This window comes from Liolophura sinensis, chromosome 1, assembly GCF_032854445.1.
Source record: "Liolophura sinensis isolate JHLJ2023 chromosome 1, CUHK_Ljap_v2, whole genome shotgun sequence".
Lineage (NCBI taxonomy): Eukaryota > Metazoa > Mollusca > Polyplacophora > Chitonida > Chitonidae > Liolophura > Liolophura sinensis.
Genome location: NC_088295.1, coordinates 70,006,118 through 70,028,308, shown reverse-complemented (window position 1 = coordinate 70,028,308; position 22,191 = coordinate 70,006,118). Strand labels below are relative to the sequence as shown.

The 22,191-nt window shown below is 36.3% G+C and overlaps 1 protein-coding gene across 1 annotated transcript in view; it reads right to left on the bottom strand.

The window, feature by feature from the left end:
* The window catches only part of LOC135482330 (anoctamin-4-like), a 46,973-nt gene that overhangs the window by 8,587 nt on the left and 16,195 nt on the right, over positions 1–22,191 (bottom strand). Inside the window, 19 exon segments of the mRNA XM_064762260.1 lie at positions 2,439–2,536; positions 2,866–2,923; positions 3,340–3,451; positions 3,807–3,843; positions 4,559–4,723; positions 5,249–5,323; positions 7,021–7,083; positions 7,483–7,565; positions 8,096–8,262; positions 8,667–8,801; positions 8,976–9,040; positions 9,512–9,568; positions 10,383–10,438; positions 10,768–10,883; positions 12,664–12,806; positions 13,270–13,368; positions 16,617–16,775; positions 19,311–19,391; positions 21,474–21,529. Of these exon segments, the coding sequence (XP_064618330.1) occupies positions 2,439–2,536; positions 2,866–2,923; positions 3,340–3,451; positions 3,807–3,843; positions 4,559–4,723; positions 5,249–5,323; positions 7,021–7,083; positions 7,483–7,565; positions 8,096–8,262; positions 8,667–8,801; positions 8,976–9,040; positions 9,512–9,568; positions 10,383–10,438; positions 10,768–10,883; positions 12,664–12,806; positions 13,270–13,368; positions 16,617–16,775; positions 19,311–19,391; positions 21,474–21,529 (1,825 nt within the window).

Below are 22,191 nucleotides of genomic sequence, written 5' to 3'. Positions count from 1 at the left end.
CGTCTTCACACCTTACCAATGGAGGTTTTCATGATCTACTAATACCATTCTTTGTGTGGAAATTTTGGTCAATCTAAAATGGACAAATATACATATTTAATATAAATTTATATATTCAAATATAAACAGCCGAGTTGTATTGATATGCAAATCGCAACTTCGCCCAGCTCTGGGTACAGCCTTTGAAGTTGTTTGCACCACCTGTCAATCACAGCAGAGACCCAATCCGACCACCTGTTGGTTTGGTAATTGTTTCGAATTATACACGTGGTAAAAAGATTACATGTAAGTTTTGTGAATATCTCTGTTATACACCTATACCGGCATATGACTTTATAATAGTTGTACTGAAATGGTTTAGTAACAAAATCAAACCTAAAAGTCCAAATTAAAATGCAATCGCTCTCCACTAGGCACGTGACGGTATATAAAATTTTAAGCCTCCGTCTGCTAGTCTAGATTTGGCAGGAGCTTTCAAAATCATGTTGACTTTCTTTCCCCCAAGGGGTGGGTCAATAAAATCAGTTCATCTAATTGGTCAGTGTTTCATTCTATAAGCTGTCAGTTACCTGTAGGCCTAAGACTTGCACACACGCGACTGAGATCCCAGAAAAAGTCAGTAGGAATAGATTTAGCATTGCATTAACACAATGTTTACAATTGTTGCAATATGAAGCTGGAAATGGGCATCCATTTCCACACATGCAAACACAATATTCAATCTGTGTATGTTGAGTTTATGATCCCCATTTTAAGCAATCAGGAATGTCTGGAGATTGTTCCATCTACCTATATGGGGTTCAGTGTAAATTTACTGATGTACAGACATGGCAATCGACTGTCACAATCATGCGAGAACGAGGTTTAAACATGTATGTTTAGGAAACCTTGTCCCAAGTATGTTTATGTGTGTAATTGACGGTTTCCGAAATGAAATGGCAGGCACATCGAACATTTCTAAAATAGGATGACAAACCATCATGTGCCTGAGGCTTGAAAAACTTCCCTCTGTATGTTACAGGAGCTTAATGGCAGATACTTGTTTGTCAGGTTGCTGAAATACAATTGCACGCTGATTTGTTACATTTATCTTTGGGACTGTGAACAGACAACACTGTTCCCTGTATAATGCATTCACTTCTGCAGTGTAGCTGACAGCTGGAGAAGCAGTCGTGAGCTTGCCACTTTGACAAGAAAAAGCTTTGAGACAGTTTCAGAATTTACAGGTTTGTAAACAGCTTTGGCTTGATACTTTCATCATTTTAATTCATGGTAAAAATAAAGGTGTTGTCTGGAATTCTTCAAGCCTGTATCCACTGGATGACTTTCATCTGCGCCAAGCATATGCACCGCATTCCCGTGGCGATGTTTGTCTAGCCATCAGTCAAGACGAGAAAACAATCACCCACCCCACCAATGCGACATCGTTTTAAGTTTCGATCATTTGAAGTAAAAGTGGCAAATTTCACAGCCTGGCACATAGCTGTGGCTTGATGCCTGCTGGTCGAAAAGGTCAACGAATTACAGTTAAATTACAGATTAAATTAATGTTTCTATTTCTGAAATATGGTGATGTCACTTATTCATTTTATTCACTGGACGTTTTTTATGCCATATTCAAGAATATTTTACTGATACAATGGAGGCAGGCATTATGATGGGGGGAGAAACCAGGCTCAGTAATTTATGACCATCCACAGGTTGCTGAAAAACCTTCAAAGTATGACAGAGAGAAAGCCAGTATATTCTTAACACAGCAATCACACATGTGGGCGGCTCCTGGATGCGCTAGTAGCATGCTAATCGCCTGGTGATGGAGGCAACCTGAGTGATGTCATTTAAACACTTCTACATGTAGCAAAAGAAAACTTTTAGTTGTAGCTCAAATAGGTTCCATGAACCCACAGAAAATGCATACCCTGGGCTACAATTTGGAGCACATTACGAATTTTTAGCTCTCATAGTTTTCTATCTACAGGTCATTGGAATTACAAGACTTCAAAACCCTTAACACAGAAAAGTTTTGCCAAAAAGTTATTCAGAGTATACAAACGACTGAGAAATTGTGGAGCTGTGTATTTGTGAACTTAAAGGCAGGTTTGTGCATCTGGAACATGATGAGACAAAAGGTCAGTAAATTGATGTCAACAAAGGTTTCCTAACATTTTTCACATGTCACATGATATCGAAGGGCTGTTTTTACCTTCAATGACAAGAGAGTTTGAACTCCCCTATTGGAAATCTCGGCGTGAAACCTTCAAATCTCACGGCACCGAAACTGGTTATATAGCCCTTCATTGTCGTAGAAACCAGAAAGTTAATAGAAACAGCCCCAGTTAAATAAAAACCTGGTTAACCTCGACAGAAACCAAGACAACTGTCTAAAGTGTTCTCCAAGTAGACCACTATCACTACATATCCTCTTGTGGGCTACTTACGGGAGAACAATTTCCTTGAAGTTGTTAAAACTTTGTTTTCCAACCATGACAATGGCCAGCTGAATACACAGCTCAATCAGGCAGCCTGCTGGGTCACACTGAAACGAGACAAAACGTGCAAGATTTGCAGTGTGAAGAGTAGAATTCGAAATAGAGCTTTACATTCAAAGTATAAGCAAGTATTATTCACATACTGCTCCAGTAAATCACACATTTTGCAATAAAAACAATACAGGCAAACAATACAGGAATACACGCAAATGCTCATAAAGAGTGTACATGTATGTCTGTTCCCCAGATTTCTTGAAAACAAGGGCATTGTCATATACATGTATTATACACATAAGAGAATGTGCAGTAATGCAGAGAATGACTTGCCACTACAAAGAACATACTGCAATGCATTATGAATGTCTCATGCAGTTACCTCCTCTTGACGATATTCTGTCAGTGTGTAGTCATAGTCTCCAGGACGTCCCATAAACCTGTACAAGAAGAAGTCAGGGCAGTTGTTGGGGACATTTATTACTTCTTTTATATTCTGACACTTAATTCCATAACCAGGTTACCCATTATTGAAAAATAAAGGTATCAAAGTTATTTGCAATTCTGACTTGCAACGTAATAAACTGCAGAGTTTCTTCCCTTTATCAGCTGACATCACCGATTTACAACATCCAAAGGTACTTAAATGAATCGTTCATATTGGTACATGCATATACTGTGCCTCGTATTAAGTTTTCACCAGATAAATACATGTGGAACTTCTCAGCTTTGCACATTCTACACATTCTCCAACCTGGAAGACATTAGAATTAAGAAGCAGCTTTTAGCTTTTAACATCAGAGATCAGTTGACAACACTAACAAAAGTCTTCTCCTGTAACACATAGCATACTTACCTCCCCTTGAAGAAAGCAATGTAGAAGATAGTTCCATAGTAATTGACAAACTGGAAGAGGAACATTTTCAGTGTGAAGCTGTCTTCCCACTCTGTATCAGTCCTCGGTTGTTCTGGAAAAATACACAGACAGATATGACCAGATTTAAAGTTGTCATTTCTGTAAGACCAGTGATTTGACTGATATTAGCGAAGCCTATTCAAGTACAGTTATGCTGTACAGTTATCTCCAACAAATGAATTTGTAAGTCTACCACAGAAAGGGCTTTTCAAATATCTTACTAACACAAGTGTCCTGAAGATGAACTTCTGAACAGAAGGCTGAGACAGCCCATAAATCTTGAAGTAAAATCTGACCAATTTTATAATAGCAATACTTATGGACCAAAGAGGAAAGTCTGTTCATTGTATCAGATTGATGACAAATCTCTTCTGAGAAGTGTGAAAATATCAACAGATTGAGCTTACCTATATTTGTCAACCAGGTGGCAACGAACTGGTACACCTGAAACACAAAAGTTTATATCATGTTAAATAAACAAATATACCTGAAACATCAAAAAAAGAATACCTACTTCTAGAGCCACTGAAATACAACGTTCATATGTGTTTTGCCACATTTCCTGTCCATTTATGTTAATCAATACCTTCCAAGCTCAAAAGGGTCAGTCAGGTTCATATGCCAGTGAATAAGACACACCTGTTAACATTCTGGTCTTGTTGTCAAAGTTGCTACACCTAAGTTCATAGTAGCAGCTTGTGGAGTCCAGTTTAAAATCACTTCAGAAACGTATTAATCACTTGAAAATATTCAGAATATATTAAGTTTTCTAGATGGAGATTTCCTTTGACTATTTTTCACACATGATGGGGACCAGTATATTATGGGTGTCAAATGTTATACATATATTGGCAAACTTTTCCACGTGCGGTGTATTTCATATTGGTGTTTGGAAAGGTGCACCAGTAACCTGCAAATCGTCATAGTCCCCCCAACTCTGCCAGCTTTCCTCCCACCACAATGCTGGTCATCGTCATCATCAAGTAATATATTTGAGTATGGCATAAAATGCTAAAAAAATAAGTAAATAAAATTCATACTGGTTGATAGCAAGTGGTCTCCATGTTAAACTACACGCAAGAGCATTTCTTACATCTTATCTTTGACTGTTATGAATGTAATTGTATATATGATCTCACTGACAACACTCAGTACTCACAAATCCAAGGATGATGATGAGGACAAGTGAGATGATAGCAGCAGTTGCCGTGGTGATGAGTGGCTCTCGACCCTGAATCAAGTTGTCGCTCAAACTGTAGAGAACAGCCACAATGATGATACGGTAGATAATCACTGCAAACAGGGCTGCAATCACTATAGCAAGCTGCAACACACCATACCATCACATCATCATTGTCTTCAACACGGTCAGACACATGAACTACATTATACTTCTTATACAGGACATTCATATCATCTAATATCTGGAAATGAAAATGTGCTTGTACATGAAACTTGAAAAGTGAAATGGCACTGTTGACTAACTAGTGACAGCGTGTACCCATCACTCTGAAATGCCTTTGGCATGATTTAACACAGGTAAATGTATTAACGACACAGAAAAAAAACAAATGTATGCACTGTTTAATTAATTTCATTAATTTCATAAATTAAACATGTACATGTCTGTATTGGGTGTAAACAACTGAACCATATTGACTGGAGATATGACTTCAGCTTTCACCTTGGGTTAACTATTTATTGGACCAATTTTGGTTTACAGTACGTGTACATGCAACATCTTGGACTGACATCACATCACACAAATAAGCATGAGTTTTTCGAGAAAAACATACTTTGTTTTTTCTCCAAATAACAGAACATTTTTAATAATCATTGCTAGACTTACCATGAAAACTACCACAAACATTGCTGTGATATATCGCAAAAGTTTGCTCCAGATTGGCACATAAGGTTCCTCTGCCTGAAACAGAGGTCAAAAAGGTCATCCTGAATGTCATTTCTCACTGAAATTTCTTAATTCCTGTATATCACCTTGTTTCCAGGATAGCAATATTTCTTTTATGTATGTGACAGGGATATATCATTGCATCTTTAAGGGTAATGTATAGATGTTACAATCAGACACACAATTGTCAATACATGCAGGCTGGAATGTCTTCCGGTTGCTCAAAATCATTTTGTCCATTACTTGGTCTACATGTACACAGATTATGAATGAAGATCTTCTATACTATTAGATACTGTTGACACATTGCAGAGATTGAAATGAGATGAAAGATGAGATGCAGGTAAATTGCCTCTGAAATACAAATCCAATTCTCTTCTCCAAGGAAATTGTATATTTATCATCAGAACCAGATAAATGAAAAATACTTGTACACCAATGAAAGATCTCTAGATGTCGTTATGGCCCCAGTAACTTATTTTTCATGTCATTAGGTTGCACAAAACGGTTTCCAATCCAATCTGCGATTTAGTTTATCTGTCTTGTGATGAAAACACTTTTCACATGATCACTTGCAGATGATCTCTGAACATTTCACCAGCTCACACCTAACCCACAAATTGAGGAGGCTGAGCAGTGGCCAATGACTTATGATGTACATGCATGAGTAAACCATAACAATGGAAATATGACTGACAAATATGACAAAGCATAGCTGGCTGGTTGGGTAGGTAAAGCAGACAACAATTTGTGTTATATCAAAGCTGTTAACAGTGCTTGGTGTTTTCTGCCTCAGCGTGTCATGAGTTGATTTTCTTCTTTATACGCCACAGCCATAATACCAATTATATAATAATAATTATAACATTATAATTTATATAATGTGAAAAAACTAGAAGCTACACCAATGGGATAGAGCTGTGGCAAGATAGTTAAAGGGGATTCACCAAGGTCCATGGAGTACTGGTAGTAGTTAGTACATACACTAGCTTGATCTTGAGCCCACCACAAGCTTACAGACTGAAAGTGTGACAGTATTTTTAATTAGGCACTCTTCCGTTAATTGTGCAGAAGGAGTAAGGTAAAAATAAAATGCAGATACAGCATTGTTGCCATATCAGACTGATCAAGTATTTTATTGTTAGTGGTAATAAATTACACAAAAATTCACGTGCCAAGTAAGAGATAAAATGATCCGAATAAGCCAAATTCGCATTTCAGACAGCTGCCATTTTCTTAGTCAAAATATTGTGAGATCAAGCAGTACACTGGGAGCTGGGTGCTAATTTTCACTCAAATATGCTCTCACCTATCAGCGGTGTGCATACTACATTATATACAGTATCATAGTGAAATTTTACATTAGAAATCATATCCCCAGTTGCAGTAACTTGTAGTAAAAAATAATGCAGAAACTGAAAACGTCTAGTAGAAAGTGTCATTACTTTGAAGTGTCATTTTATTGGCCGTAGGAAGCATCTGCAGCCTAAAACTTCAAGGCCACTATCCACGGCATGGTGCTAGTTTGACAACAGCTGTTCTATTGTGGTGAGTGTAATAGCACGCAGTCTGGATTGCGAAGTATTGGCTTGTTTGTAGACAATTTTGGTTTTCCGGTTACAGATTTCAAAAGAAAGCAATGAAGAATGATTCTACAACTAGCAAACTGCATAATGACATGTAAAACATTGTTCAGAAGAAGAAAGTTTTACCTTGTTTATTGGGTTGGTTCTTTTCCGTACCACTGAGCTTTCAAACTCTGGCCGGACAGTTTCCTGAGGTAAAAAAACATCTCTATCAGTCACACACTGAACAACATACTGAGGAAATTCCTGTAGGAAACATATTTATAAGACAGACTTTCATTAGCTGAAAAAAATTTGGTATTCAGGAGACTTTGTTCACATATTATAGTACTGTACGCAGTACTGCACGGTACCTATACCTCAATCCCATCACCATTTTTCAACCTTGCAGAACAATGTCACGCTCATTACTTCCATTGTTTACAGAAAGCTTAAATATTTGTAAGGTGTTTGGGAAGTTTCCAACAATAATGATTGCACTTTTATATCCAAAATATATCACAGTATATAGAGCATCCAGTTGGACATGTGTGGCCACATCACACAGAGAATGCAGAGTACAGTGTAGTATTGTAGGGGGTGACCTACCTCTTCCTCCTCGTAATCATTCACATCCCAGTCATATCCTATTTCTGCCTGCTTCCTTTTCCAGAACTCTAGGAACACCACAGCTGAAAACATCAGCCATATACCACAGCTTTATCACCCAGGACTACCAGACACAGGTCTATTGCAACTCGTTTGTACCCTGCACTGTCATCAATTTCCTCTGAAATGCTTCAGCTTGTGCCATTGTTCTTACAAATGCATCTTTAATATATTGTATAAGCTGTGCTGTATTCAGCTTCCGCTGAAATCTCACTACTAGTGAGTAGGGATAATATATCACTTTACCTGGGTCATGAACTTATATCTGAAGACAAACCACCTGTCTTAATTCCACATGTGTCTATAAAGGACCCAAAAATTAAGCCTTGCCAAAATCTGTTACACCAAGTCAAGCACCATTTTATTCAGATGAGGTACAAACAAGTCAACTTATTAAATCATGTTGTTAAATTGATTACTCTGAAAACAAAAACTCCAAGTTCTTTCACATGTTATTACGGAGAAAATTATTACTTCTATGAGATGAATAATGTCATAAGTAGAGAGTGAACAGCACTGTGTACATGTTAATAGCACCATGATAGCCACTCACCCCAGAGTGCCATGAAGAAAGCGAAGGCCACAGTGGCCTCGTTGTCAAACAGATAGGAGGCCCTGGAGTAGTTACAGGAGATGCTTAACTTCCAGTAAGTGCAGCGCTGATCACAGCTGGGGCACATTGTGATGTTACCGCCTACATTCTCGTCACAGATCTCATTACTGTCAACATAAAAACACAACTATTTGTAATATCTACAAATATTTCCTGTGTAACATGCACTTCCTAAAATGTAAACAGCCTCAAGGAAACCTCGACAAACAATTTATACTACATGGTCAGAGTTTGTGTCATAATCACAAACATTTAACAGCAACAACCCTTAAAATTCTGTGATACCCTATTCATATGCCCTTTAATGAAAGATACTTGGAATAAAGCCTGCTGGGATATGAAACATTGTTAATCTGTACAAGACCATGGCTAATGTTGATAGTCTACTTAACAATAGACAATAGGTTTAAAGTTAATTGATACAATTAATTTATTCATTTATTTGGTATTAAATTTGTTTAATGTCATGAATGATACAATCCAATCGTGATGACCCATTATTATGCAGTACCTTGTGGGATCACTCCAGACAGTGGCTACACCATAGATGAAGACAATCAGACCAACCAAAGCAGCAGGAATCAGCATTGTTGTATAATATCCAAGCCAGCAAAAATAGATGCCAATCTTTTCTCCAAAGTACTTCCTACAACAACAACATTTCATAAATTTACAACTGATACGAGCCTTCAATTTACATCAGGCTATATACAGATACCATTGTTTCAAGCCAGAACACAGTAACAACAATAAAGCAAAGTAACAAAGATTTAATATACTCTAAATTAAACGTAAATATTTTCTTATGCAAAGCACTGACCTGATCAAATCCAGTGGTTGGTATTTGTAGAAGTTCTTCGGGCGAGCCCAGACCTCATACAGAAGCTGTGTGAAAAAACACATCAATGCATGTAAGTAGACAATTAAGTATACATGTATGTGACTGTAATGACAACATTACAATTTCAGAGTTCTCCTTGCCTGTCCACAAATAGCAATTTAAATGGTACCCTTTTCTCTTGAAAATTTCATCCACATTTGCAGTTTGCTTGGAAGGTAGATTGATATATCCTACTGGAAAAATTTATGTTTAAAGTACTTTTTTGGTGTAAGTTTAAGTCATTTACTGCAATCAAAGTTTAATATTTTCAACACCTTCAATGTATGGTGAAACACTTTTAAGTCGTCCTTCACAGCTTTATATCTCAAACTAATGCCCTTTACATTGTTAAAATGGTCATGTAAATGCAGAAACTCAGAAAATGTTCACTGTATGAGTCTGTGGCTGGATATGAGAAAGAGCTCTTTATTTTGTGACAAATCAGTATGTGCAAAATCAGCTTTTAGGATACTTACATGTCTCTCATTGTCTGGTCCTTGTGCATACACAGAATGGTCACTTGAAAAATCACCCTGCAAAGTAAACGCTCAGTGATAAAGCCAGTTCAAGAACAACCTCTTACCCCAGGATCACAAATCTGTCTTAGACATAAGTCAGACTTAGTTTTAACTTCAAAACAGTTTACTGCTCTAAAATAGTTATTTATCTTAGGAATGTTTATTTTAATACTCAGAGCTGTACTTGACTTTCATGACAAATTAGTGCTCAGTAGAATAAACTTAGAAATTATACCACAAGACTGAGTTTGTCTTAAGTCTAAGGCTGCTTTGTAGCCCTGGGGCCAAGAGTCTAGCATACACTTACAATACTATGAGTATATTTATTTATTTATTTGATTGATGGTTTACGCTGTACTCAAAATAATATTTCACTTATGCGAAGGCAGCCAGCATTATGGTAGAAGGAAACCGGGCAGAGCCCGGGGGAAACCCAGGACCATCCACAAGTTACTATGAGTATAAAAGACTGTTGTAAATATGTGGTCATAAAACATACCCGGGTAGTAGACATTCCTGATGATGGTTCAACAAAGCAAACAATGCAAACAAACATGCTTTGCTTGAGGTTTCTTAGAGCTGTGACTTTATTCTACTACATGTAGGGTAAACTGTTCAGAGGGAATCACAGCACACAGGTTTACTCTGTAATCCTTGAAGTGATTTTGCAATGTACTCAAGAAGACATCCATTTCACGTACTGGTACCAGTCTAACAGTTTGATCACATGCTGTCTCCAGGCACAACAACAAAGCTAATAAAAAGGGGATAGGCCCGAAATGGCTAACATTTCGTGATTACAGATATACAGATTTAATGTGTATCATACCTCATGCAGTGGAAAGGCATCCATGTATGCCTTACTACTAATCAGTCTGTTGATACCTGGAATATTGGGAGATCGTATGTAAGTATGATGACATTTTTTTTCAAGCATGTACCAGTAAAATCATAGATAATTCTTTCAAATACACCTATTCATTTACTTGTGAAAGTGGTTTTTATTTCGAGAATGTGTTGTGTTACAGAATAACATTTCCCACGCAAAAATCAACAGGTAGTAACTGGATTAATACTTTTCCAGACAACTGGCTCTCTCTGAATGACTTATTCCTTTGCAATCAAAATCACACAGCATCAAATAATATGAATTATGAACTGATAAAAGTTTAAAACCGTTTGAATCTACCTTAAACCTTCTGATAGTGACATACCAAATTTGCATTTTCCTGGTGCTTCATCTTCATAATTGGTTCTGCACAATATCCAGTGGACAATACGACTTCTCTGGGCATTCGGGAAGAATGTATCCTCATTTTCCACAATAAATCTGAAACAAACTTACTTCTAAGTTCCTGCATGGTCATGGTCATGTAACTTCACTTACATTTAAGAGCTTACAGAGTTAAAACACAATTTGTAACTTTCTTACATGAAGTGTTTGTTCTGCCTCTTTCAGAGATTGTAGCCAACTTTTTTTTATCTTTTTCTGTAATTGAGCATTATAATACATAGATTATAATACATAGATGTTCTGCTCACACTTGTATAACATGTATACTATAATTACATACTCTTAGTAAATAGATATACTGTATTACTTATTTCTTAATGATAAACTGTGTCATGCATATAGTTTGCTCTTGTATCAAAATAAGTGTTTTTGTCAACTTACATTGTATTCAAGGTCAACAAAATAATTCAGTTATATCAGTTAGAAATTCAAAGTTTATCTAAAAACTTCCATAATCTTCTGTCAGTAGCACTGCAGATTTCTATAGGAAGCATGCACAGCTGTATGTAAAAAAGGGAGGGTAGGCAGATTTTAATTTTACTCTGTATTACAACACAACTATGCCAATCATACATATATCAGTATGACGTGTCAATCAGACAAGTTTCTGCACACTCAAATTGTTTTAAAGAGGCAAACAGCAACTTCTACTGGAAATTAAAAAAAAAAAAAAATTTGATCAATAACATTGCATGCATGCAATAAATTTCACAACTGGACATATATGCCGGTTTACAGCTATGTCTGAATATGGGGATTATCGGAAACACTGACGGAACAATCTGCACACATGATTAACAAACAAAAGAACACAAAATAACACTGTTTCCAACCCAAACTCAAGCAGCTTACTTCATCCTGGCACCCAGGGTGAAATGAGATCAGCACATGAGGGAGACGGGTAGAGAGAGAAAAAACAAATAGCCACAGAAGTGATAATATTGTAAGCATCACTGACCAGGAAGACTGTATCATGACTATCACACAGATTTCTCACAGACTCCAGCATAAGCAATACAACGGACTTCATAAAATGCAACCACACATCAGAATAGCGCTTAATATGTAATAAAATTCTGCTCAATTTAAGTTGTGGATTAATTATCCGAAAGGAAATATTTCATAGTCAGCTCTGAACAACCATACTTGTATGTCTTGTTCCTTTAAGAATATATTAAAGTTTGTCCTAAAATACAGAGCAAAAATTCAGTTTAATGACAATGAAAATCTTAATTCTATAACCCTCAGTCATTCTGGTATTATAATTACACGTGAAAAACTCTAGTCTTGTAAGTCATAGTATCAGCTAAGTCTTCGACCTAAAAAAATACCATTGTCCACCGTATTAGGCCAAAATTAATGTACTGTTTGTTTGGTGTTACACAACTTTTAAAACAAAAGAGGGTAGGTTGACGGCTTTGTGGTCTTCTGGACAATTTTTATCTCATTCTGTGGCATATAGAAGTGGTAATTCCATAATATCTCGCTTTCTGAGAGAGACATCAAACATATAATACATGTATTTTAATTTTGGCCTTAACTGGCACTAGACACTCATAGCAGGAACATTACCACCTAAATATAACCTCACTCTCTCAGCAATAAATTAAATTCCTTGTGTACAGTTCTGTGTACAGAAAATGGAAAGAGAAAAAGTATAGCTAGGCGAGAAGTGCTTGTACACGCTACATGTATCATTTACCTACTCATTAAGGAAAGAAGTACTGAAAGCAAAAAGTTTACAATGCATACATCCATATGAAATGATCTGGATAAAATCTACAGGGTACATGTAAGTATGTCAAGTTAAACTCACTGGTCTATCCTGTTTCTGTCAAAGACAGCTGTGAAGTAAGATGGCTCAGGCTTGATCACCGTCTCATCTAACTCAAATGGGTTAGGCATCTGTGAACAGCAAATGTCCCATAGGGACCTGATGTTCTCCTCCATGTCATTCTCCTGTTAGAAGAACAAGAAAAAACATTCAAATGTACTATATACACACTGGTTTTATTTTGAGCTTACTTGTGAATGTGGAAATTTGAACTTTTGAACACTACAGTAGTTATCTCCCCTTTGAATCACCACAACCCACAACCTCAAACAACTGCATTTTAATAGGCCTTCTATACTTCTCTGGATATGCTAAATGGTAGGCCAATAAAATATATTTCAATCTGGTTAAGTTCAGTTCAGCCAACAAAAAAAATTCTCCAGTAATCTGCCAAAGGCAGGCAGTTTAAGATGGACACTCTGATTACCTCCACCTTTAAAACTGGCCCTCCATTGCCATTACGTGAATTATTCTTGAATATGGCATTAAACATCAACCAAATAAATAAGACATGCAACCAGCTGATAAGATATGCTAAAGCTACAGCCCAGAGTCATGTAAACTGCTGACTGTGCACTTGATACTTACAGCAAGGGGCATCTTCATATGCAATAGTTCAGCATACTTCACCAACACCTCCCATGGAGCATGAATTTTGACAAATGTAGTTTTGCCATCTTTACATTGCTGCAAAATAATACCGATAAAAACAGTCAAAATGTGTAGCAATGTGTGATTAGCAGACCTATGAAACTGCTTAAAGTGTCTTAATATTACTGACACGTACATATACACCAAACATTTCCAAACAATTCAGAAAAAAAGCCTCACATATTTGCATGTTTCCAACCTAGAAATAATGGAAATCCCCAAACACTGGTACATTTACCCGTAAGTGTGGGGACAAGAAACCCAAAGACAAACTTAAAGAGTACAGGAAGTTCATTACCGTTCAGCTTCAATCAAACAATTATTTAAATTTTACAGAAATAATCAAGCTCATAACATTTATAGGTTCTCCTGATACAGTACTGTATACAAAATCATAACATAGGTGAGGAAAGGAGAATACAGAGAAATATTACACATGTATTACTTATTAGACAGGAGCTATTAAGAGATCAAAATATGTCAGCAATACAAAAGAAGTTCAGAGAAAGTACTGCATATGTAAATTAATCAAATTGCCATGTTTATCCACACCCACACTTATACATGTAACAGTTGTATTAGGGGTATTGTAAGGTTGATACGTGGCCGCAATTAGGTTCTCACAACCAAAATCCACCACCCCAAGAAAAACATTTCCTCATTAAAACAAAGTTATGGATAACACTGGAAAAAGAAGTAAATTAGGTTGAGAGGATTCTATAACTCCTATAACCAGAACATTAACACATTCAGAACAATGTATACATTTGATTATTCAAAAAGGTAGGAGAACAATTCTTTATTTGAATAAAAAGGTAAGGCTGGAACATGTGGCAACACTGGCAGATATGACACATCCTGAAATATTAATAGTCCAGTGTCTTACTTGCCCAAATTTTATTATGTTTAAATTAGTTTACAAACCGAAGCCCAAAACAAAATCCATTCTGCACATGTTGCTTGCATATATGTAGATTCCTATATTGTTGCATATATGTTTGTACATGTACATGAGGCATTGTACATGTTGTATAAAGTATACATGTGGTAGTACAGGCATCATGTTCAAAAGCAAAGTGTTTCTTGAAACACAGACAATTTATGTCTTAATTACATGAATATCATACAGTCAGATTTGTCCCTAGTCACTGCATAAATGTTTCCATGTATTGTTTTGTTCGGGGGAGAGCAGTTTTGTACAAATTAACTGAGTTACCTTTGATAAATGAAGATATTATTATTACATATATGTGAAACTCATCTGTGGCTGGAGGGGGAGGGGGTGTCTAAATTTCCAGCTTTCATGACAAACTACATGTACATGGAAACAATCCAATTTCAAATCGTCGCATCTGCTAGGCTTTAATTATAAAGGACTATTTACACAGCACTTTGATGAGTGAGTGAGCTACTATGCCGGCCTCCCAGGGGATCTTTGTGCATATAGACTATCTATTGAGATGATGCAGCAGTGAGTGGAATCTGTCCACTTGTACAGCTTACATATGTCTGTTATACACTCCCAAAGGCCCATGTCATAATGTTAGTAGTCAAACATTTCTCCCTTGTAATTACCGTTACCATGCCACCAGGGCTCAGCCTTTACAGGCAGACTAATAGCCATGGAATAAGGTCCTACAGTTCAGTGAATTTGTATGAGGGCTGTTCAGAAGTACAATTAGTTCCCTGTCTCACCACCAGATTACACCATCACTTGTTGAATTATTCGATATTCACATTTTCTACATAACAATGGGTGGAAGACAGCGACAAACTTTTGACTAAACTGCGATAATGTTATCACATCAATAACAAACAATATAAAATGGTAATAGTTTTCAAACACGATATGATTATTGTGATGAAAACAAGGCCCATGCCACACAACTGTGCCAAAAAAAGCCCAGCTTGGAATAAAGTACAGTTGCACTCAATTTGCAGAGGAAGAAAATGGCCCATCAGACTTCTGATGGTGCAATGATTACAGCTGAATATATCTTTGCTCTTAGTAAAAATAATTTGAATGAGTCAACAAGTATTAAGCCATGATGGACCACTAGCAAATTAGATACTTAAATAAAATCCACAAATAATAAATTCAATACATGCATTTGCCACCTGCACACACATGGTGCAGCGTTAATTTGCCAATGACACATACATGTTCAGCTGCACATGTAAAATCATTCTTAATTAACCCACAACCTTGGAAAGGAAAGCATCTTTCCTATTATTTCATCAATTGAAACCCTTATTCCCACAAACACGATCACAGACTAGAAAAAGGTAAAAGAGTTCATCAATGCCTGACACCCAAAAAAAGGAAATCAAGAACACGAGCCTTACTCTGAACAGAAGAGATACATAATGTGCCTGGCTGAGGTGCATGTATTACATGTGAAAAAGGTCAGGCATAAATGTGCATGACTGAATTGCATGTAGTACATGCAAAAAAGGTCAGGCATAAATGTAGGAACAACGTCATACGTCACAAGGATTACAGCTATTACATGTAAGCTAATTCAGTATGGAAGTAAACATTTTTGTAACCACAGAACATGCAAGGCACCTGTACCTTCTGTATACTCACCACCCAAAACAATCCAAGAAAAGAAAATGTAAGGAGATGCAATGAGATTTGGATTCAACACAATATTAAGGACAGATAAAAATCGTGCAAGCATCACTGTACCCCCAGGTGTGGATTCTTCATCAAGTAATGATAAAAAAAATTCTCTTGGAAGTTTTATATTTAAAAATTTAGACATACACTCTAGACAAATAACATTCCAAAGGAAGTGATTCAATCAACATGAAATTTGTTGGTAACATTTGCATGCAGACAGGTATAGAGATACATGTACAAGCAGATGTTCTGCCATCTTTTACAGCTAGTCATTACAATCTGTACAACCTCTTCATAATAAATAATCATAATGTCATAACCACAACATCATACAATCCAGAAGACGGTAACCTGACCACTAGCATCTGAACAGAAAAACTGACTATACTTGCAAATACTTGAATAAAGGTCTATACTATAACTTCAGATTTTCAAGACACATTGTCATATGAAATGTAGAAAAAATATGAATAATAATACAGTTCAAGCAATCCTAGACCTGATGAACAACAAGTGTGAACACTTCCCATGCTGAAATATTAAGCTAAATTCACATAATCTGTACTGGACAAGAATTTAGACTTTTCATACATGTCGCCACTCGAAGCAAACTTCACAACACATTTAAATAAAGTCACAAAAGGTTGTAGGATCTCACCGATCTGTCTGCTGTTTCCAACTCCAGGCCTTGGCTCTTGAGGTTTTCTTGGAAAAAGTCACGTTTTCTGGCCTTATCTGCGTTGCCATCGGAGACATAGGCCAGCACGTAATCAATACGCCTTTTACCATCATTGAAATACAAAGTCTTCTTGGAATCCTGCAGAAAAAGCAAACATTTCACTTTTCTGTAGAGCAAGTTACACAACATGAATGAGCAAAAGAATAAACGAAACACACAGATCCCCAAAATGTTCTCTTGTTTTTCTTTTTGTTTAAATTTAGCAGGAATGCACATGTAAAAGAAGTACATTTAACCAAAGAAAAAAATTCAAGATTATGAAGTACATGTCTAACAAAAACAATGGTATATGTAAATGTTATGACAACTGTACACACCAAGTGATATAAGAATAAGACAATGATTCTCTACACAATGTGGCTACGGAGTCATTTACAATAACTTATATTGGCAAATTTGTAGTGCTCCTATAAGCATGTTTCCTACACATCATACAACCATACACATGGACAGACACCAAAACACAGCAAGTACCATTAATAGTAACAAACAACACACACACCTTGTTGGGGTACGTAAGACAATTCCCAAATATACACATGCAATATTACACAAACACTCAGCATGCACATCAAAGCGGTTATTATATTTACATACACAAAATGAGAAGTCTCAGGCATAACACTAAAGCTGAGGTCACACTATCTTTGTTCTAGTTTACATCACAAAGGATTTGCTCAGCTCTCAAACTTAGAGCTGTCGTCATACAACTCAATCAACACAGTCAAAATAGGTTCCAAGTTTAAATTTGATCAAGTGAGAAAATGAGGTAAATCTGATTGGTGTACCATCAATGCATTTTTGAAAATTCCCTCATATCTCATTAGCTGACAAAGCCTGTAGCAAGACCACACTTTAATATAGGGTTACAACACTAATAGGGTTACACAGGTGGAGGTACAGCACATGAGGACTTGTGCATGCCAGGTGCTAACCTAGAGACTGATGAATGCCAGGATGTTCATACAGAGACTCATACCAGCTACATGAAGAACACCAACGTTGAGATACATTCATGCTACATGTAGGCCATTAATGTAGAGACTCATTCGTGCTACATGTTGGCCATTAATGTAGTCATTCATGCTACATGTAGGCCGTTAATGTAGAAACTAATTCATGCTACATGTAGGCCATTAATGTAGAGACTCATTCATGCTACATGTACATGTAGGAAATCATTGCATGCTAGGATGTTCACACAGAAACTCATGCATAGGATAATAATGCAAAGACTCATGCATAGGATATTAATGGAAAGATTCGTTAATGAACGTTAATGTTAATGTTAGTATCATGTACGCTAGGACATTATCGTAGAGCATACTGGTTTGGATATTAACATGGCTAGAGGTGCAAGTGTATAGGCGGATAAGAAATTAAAAGAGAGGCCACCGGAAACTACATATGTATGTCTTAATCTACCTCAAAGATGAACTGTTATGCTCTTAATTTTAAAACCAAAACTGTTATTAACAGTCTTCTACTGTTATTGCATAGAATTGTGGATGTTTTTTTTTTTCTTTTGGCGAAAAGAATTCATTAAGTATTTTTCATTTAAATATTTACTATCTATTGTTTATATCTCTTTGTTTTTACAATGCTGCAACATCAGTGACGATGTTTACAAAAATATAACAGTTTTTGTGATGTCAATGACAGCAAGATGACTGAATCAGGGCCACTTTGAAATGACCTTCCAAAATCCATGGGGAACAAGTCATGGCCTTCTGAACAAATCAGACAGTCCAGATTTACATGGTTCATTTCTGGCCAGAAATAAGCTACAAATTGCATACATAATCCGAAAATGTAAAAAAACCATCACCATGTGTTTCAGGACAAAAGCCTTTGCAGCTCACCTGTAACTTTTTGTTGGACCATATGTAATTGTTTGAATTCAAGTTTTGGCCAGTTTGGACCAATAACATCAAAAATGATTTTCTTATCACAGGTTACCATAATTAATGTTGGAATAGCACTCTTTTTGTATACACAAATAGACATTACAATGGTTCCATAAGGTCACAAGAATTTCATCCAAAATGTATTTTGAACCGTTTTAATCCTGCTGATATCTAATTTAATAAACAAGATACAATAAAAATACACAAAGAAATACAAAAATAGGATTCTAATGTAAACTTGGAGCGTGATTTAAAACATAAGCCATCTGTTTCCTAATTGGTTGTGTTGCTTTACAGCTTGTTTACTTCATATTCCTGAAGTTCTGTCAGCAACCTGTGGATGGTCATGGGTTTCTCTCGTGCTCTGACCGGCTTACTCCCACCGTAATGCTGGCCGACATCATGTAAGTGAAATACTCTTGAGTATGGTGTAAAACACCAGTCAAATAAATAAATAAATAAATAAATTTATATTCCTACATGTATATTCGTATTAGTAACAGATACAAGCCCTATTACATCAATGAGCACAAGAATGTATGATTTAAAAGATGAAAAACAGCAGGAAATCAGCAATGGTAGAGTGCAGGACCATAGTGAGGGGAGTGTTAAGCTGTATCACATAAACACATGCAGAATGACCGAGACAGCTGCACAAGTTACTCGGTGGTCTGGCAGCTTTAAGGCTGTCTCCGGGAGAAATCACCTTGCTGTCTGAGCTATTGTGAACAGTTTTGTTGGTGATACTGTCCACGAGTCGTTGTTCCTCGGATGTGTCCTCGAGGCCCTGTTGATGTCAGTACAAGCACAAGGTCAGAGAACTTTACAAAGCCATTACAGAGAAAAGCAAAAAGGTTGTAACACCACACAACAGTTACAACTACATATATAATATTGTAAGCAAGACATAGGTCAAAGGTCAAATAAGTAACTGGGCAAATACGGATAGGAGAGTTGTTAAAGTATATGAAAACACACATTATAAAGAGTGCAGTTAATACAAATGTGTAGTAACACTACACGCATGTTATCAAAGAAATACACTTACACAAGACAAAGTGCATCATCATTATGATAAAGTGTTAATAGAGTGTAATTTTATACTTTTACAAACATAACATACACAAGTACATATACTTGATCGTATACACAACAGGAAAGGTGTTGTACACATACGCACACATACACACACAAACATTTTATCCACATTCATCTGCAGCCGAACAGTGAATAAAACTCATTATGGCTCGAAACAATTGCACCATTAATTATTACATGTAATTGATGTATTCCTGGAATCAGAACAGACAACTTAACACATATGTATGCCTAATAGTAGGAAAAGAATAATAAGCACTATAAATTATTACTTGTACATGTGTGGTCCAACTTTTCCAGCTATCTATTGCACCTTTGTGATACATGTAAGAAGGGGTATCCCAGGTGAATTGAGGGGAGACAGAAAATATCCCTGCTCTCGTATTAAATGATCAAAAGCTGCTTTTCTGGTTATATTGGCCAATGACTACAACTTACACAACATTATAACAGCATGGTACATTGGAGCTTTCTTACATTTTAAATGTTATAAAGTGGAAAGTGAGCACAATATCAAGATGTCACGCACAAGTACATGTGAGTTAGGTAAATGACACAGATGTATTAACAGGTGTTGACTCTAACCTGTGAAGGTATTATAACAATGTCCTAACAGTTAACCACGTACAGTACTCCATACCAAAAGAACAGCTCAACTTACATGTAGTTTATCTACACAAACATCTAAAAGGTTGGATAAATTCTCTTCATCTGCCAACAAGCCAGCTTTATCCTGAGAACAATAACTGTGTTTACTACCATGTACATGTATGTGCTGGTATATTTCATTTTACATCCATCCATCCAATTAAATAACCATGCACAGTCACACAACTAGTACAGCCATCAATGCCACTTTAGACAGATTTGGAAGCTACATGTATTGTACACGAAGAATTCATCTGATTAACATTTTTCAGAAAGCATTCATGCATACATGTACATGTATGAACAAAAGTAGAACGTAACACCCGTAACATGCAGACGTACATTCACAAGCCACTTGCAACTCAAATGAAATGCATTTATGCAAATGCAATTGACACACACACAATTAATTTGTCTCAAAGTAATACAAATGTAATGACAAGGAAAACTTGCTAAAAAAAAATCCAAAACATTTGCTCAGAGGAGTATTACACCAATGGTACATCTATGCAGTGAATAATTTGTCATTGTTGCCACGTAACCGTCATCCCCATGACATCTATTTATTTTCAACAAAATTGTTGATTAAGAAATTCTGTGATCAAACAAAGTGAATGTAGGTCCTGTATTTGGATGCCAGTTTTAAAATTATACTTTTAGCACTCAAAGTCCAATGTTATCCCTAGTTCCTACATCTTACACTGTCAGTGTACACCATTTCAACACTACATACAAGTCCATCAGTCTATGTAAGGACATAGAGCCCACAAAACAGTTGGCATGAGTGGCATTCACAAAAATAAGGGTGCAAGTACTCCCAGCAATCTTACACTGGTTATACAAATGTGTATACTCTATATCTTCAACCTTTTCACATGTTTACCAGCAATTTTGAAGGCACTTTATTCACATTCATCTTTTGATTATGGGAATAATTTGTCACATGTGGTTTTACTAACGTCAGAGGTTTCATAGAAAATATAATTTCCCAGTCTAGAAAGAGAAATGTCATCAAAATATACTCAAAACAAGTATGAAAAGGTTGAAGAAACAGGGTAGCTAGATGTGGATGTACATACTGACGTGATCATACAAGCTATCCGAACAGATGTACAGGTCTTACCTCCGATGTCCTAGTGTTGCCAGTGGGTGGACCTGAACTCTGACCATTCCCGCGCTCTGACAACAGACAAGTGCAAACAGTTAACACACATGTGCAACAAAAATACTACTACATGATATGCACTAAAAAGTATAAAAGGCCTCTGTAATAAAACATCTAGATCATGACATATATCTAGTACCTACGATATTTAATGGGTTGATATGAAATAGCTAAAATGTTCATCGTGAATGAGTAATATTTTTGGAAAGCCAACATTATTAAAGGTATGATTACCATGACCAAATGATGAAACATAAATTAAATTAATGCAGTCAATTAAGATTACTAAACATGCAATAACTGACTTTTCCTCCTGATATGTAAAGTATATACATTTTAATTCTGTTTTAATTACCAGTACATGCACATGTTTGTAATACAGCTATAACACAAATGCTGGTAGACACTTATTGGGATATCTTTGAGATAACACATATATTATAGTAGACCATGCAAATAACACAAGGGATTCCAGCTGTATAACTAACAGTACACACAACATTTCACGCATAAATGTGCTCACGTAGTTTATCACATCTATAATTATTTTTTCCTCCAGGGTGTTTCGCATATATATATATATATATAGGTACACACAGCTATATATTATCACTAAAATGCCTTTTATTAATCATTAGTCAGGTATAGTTGTGTTAAAATATCAATAAACCAGCCA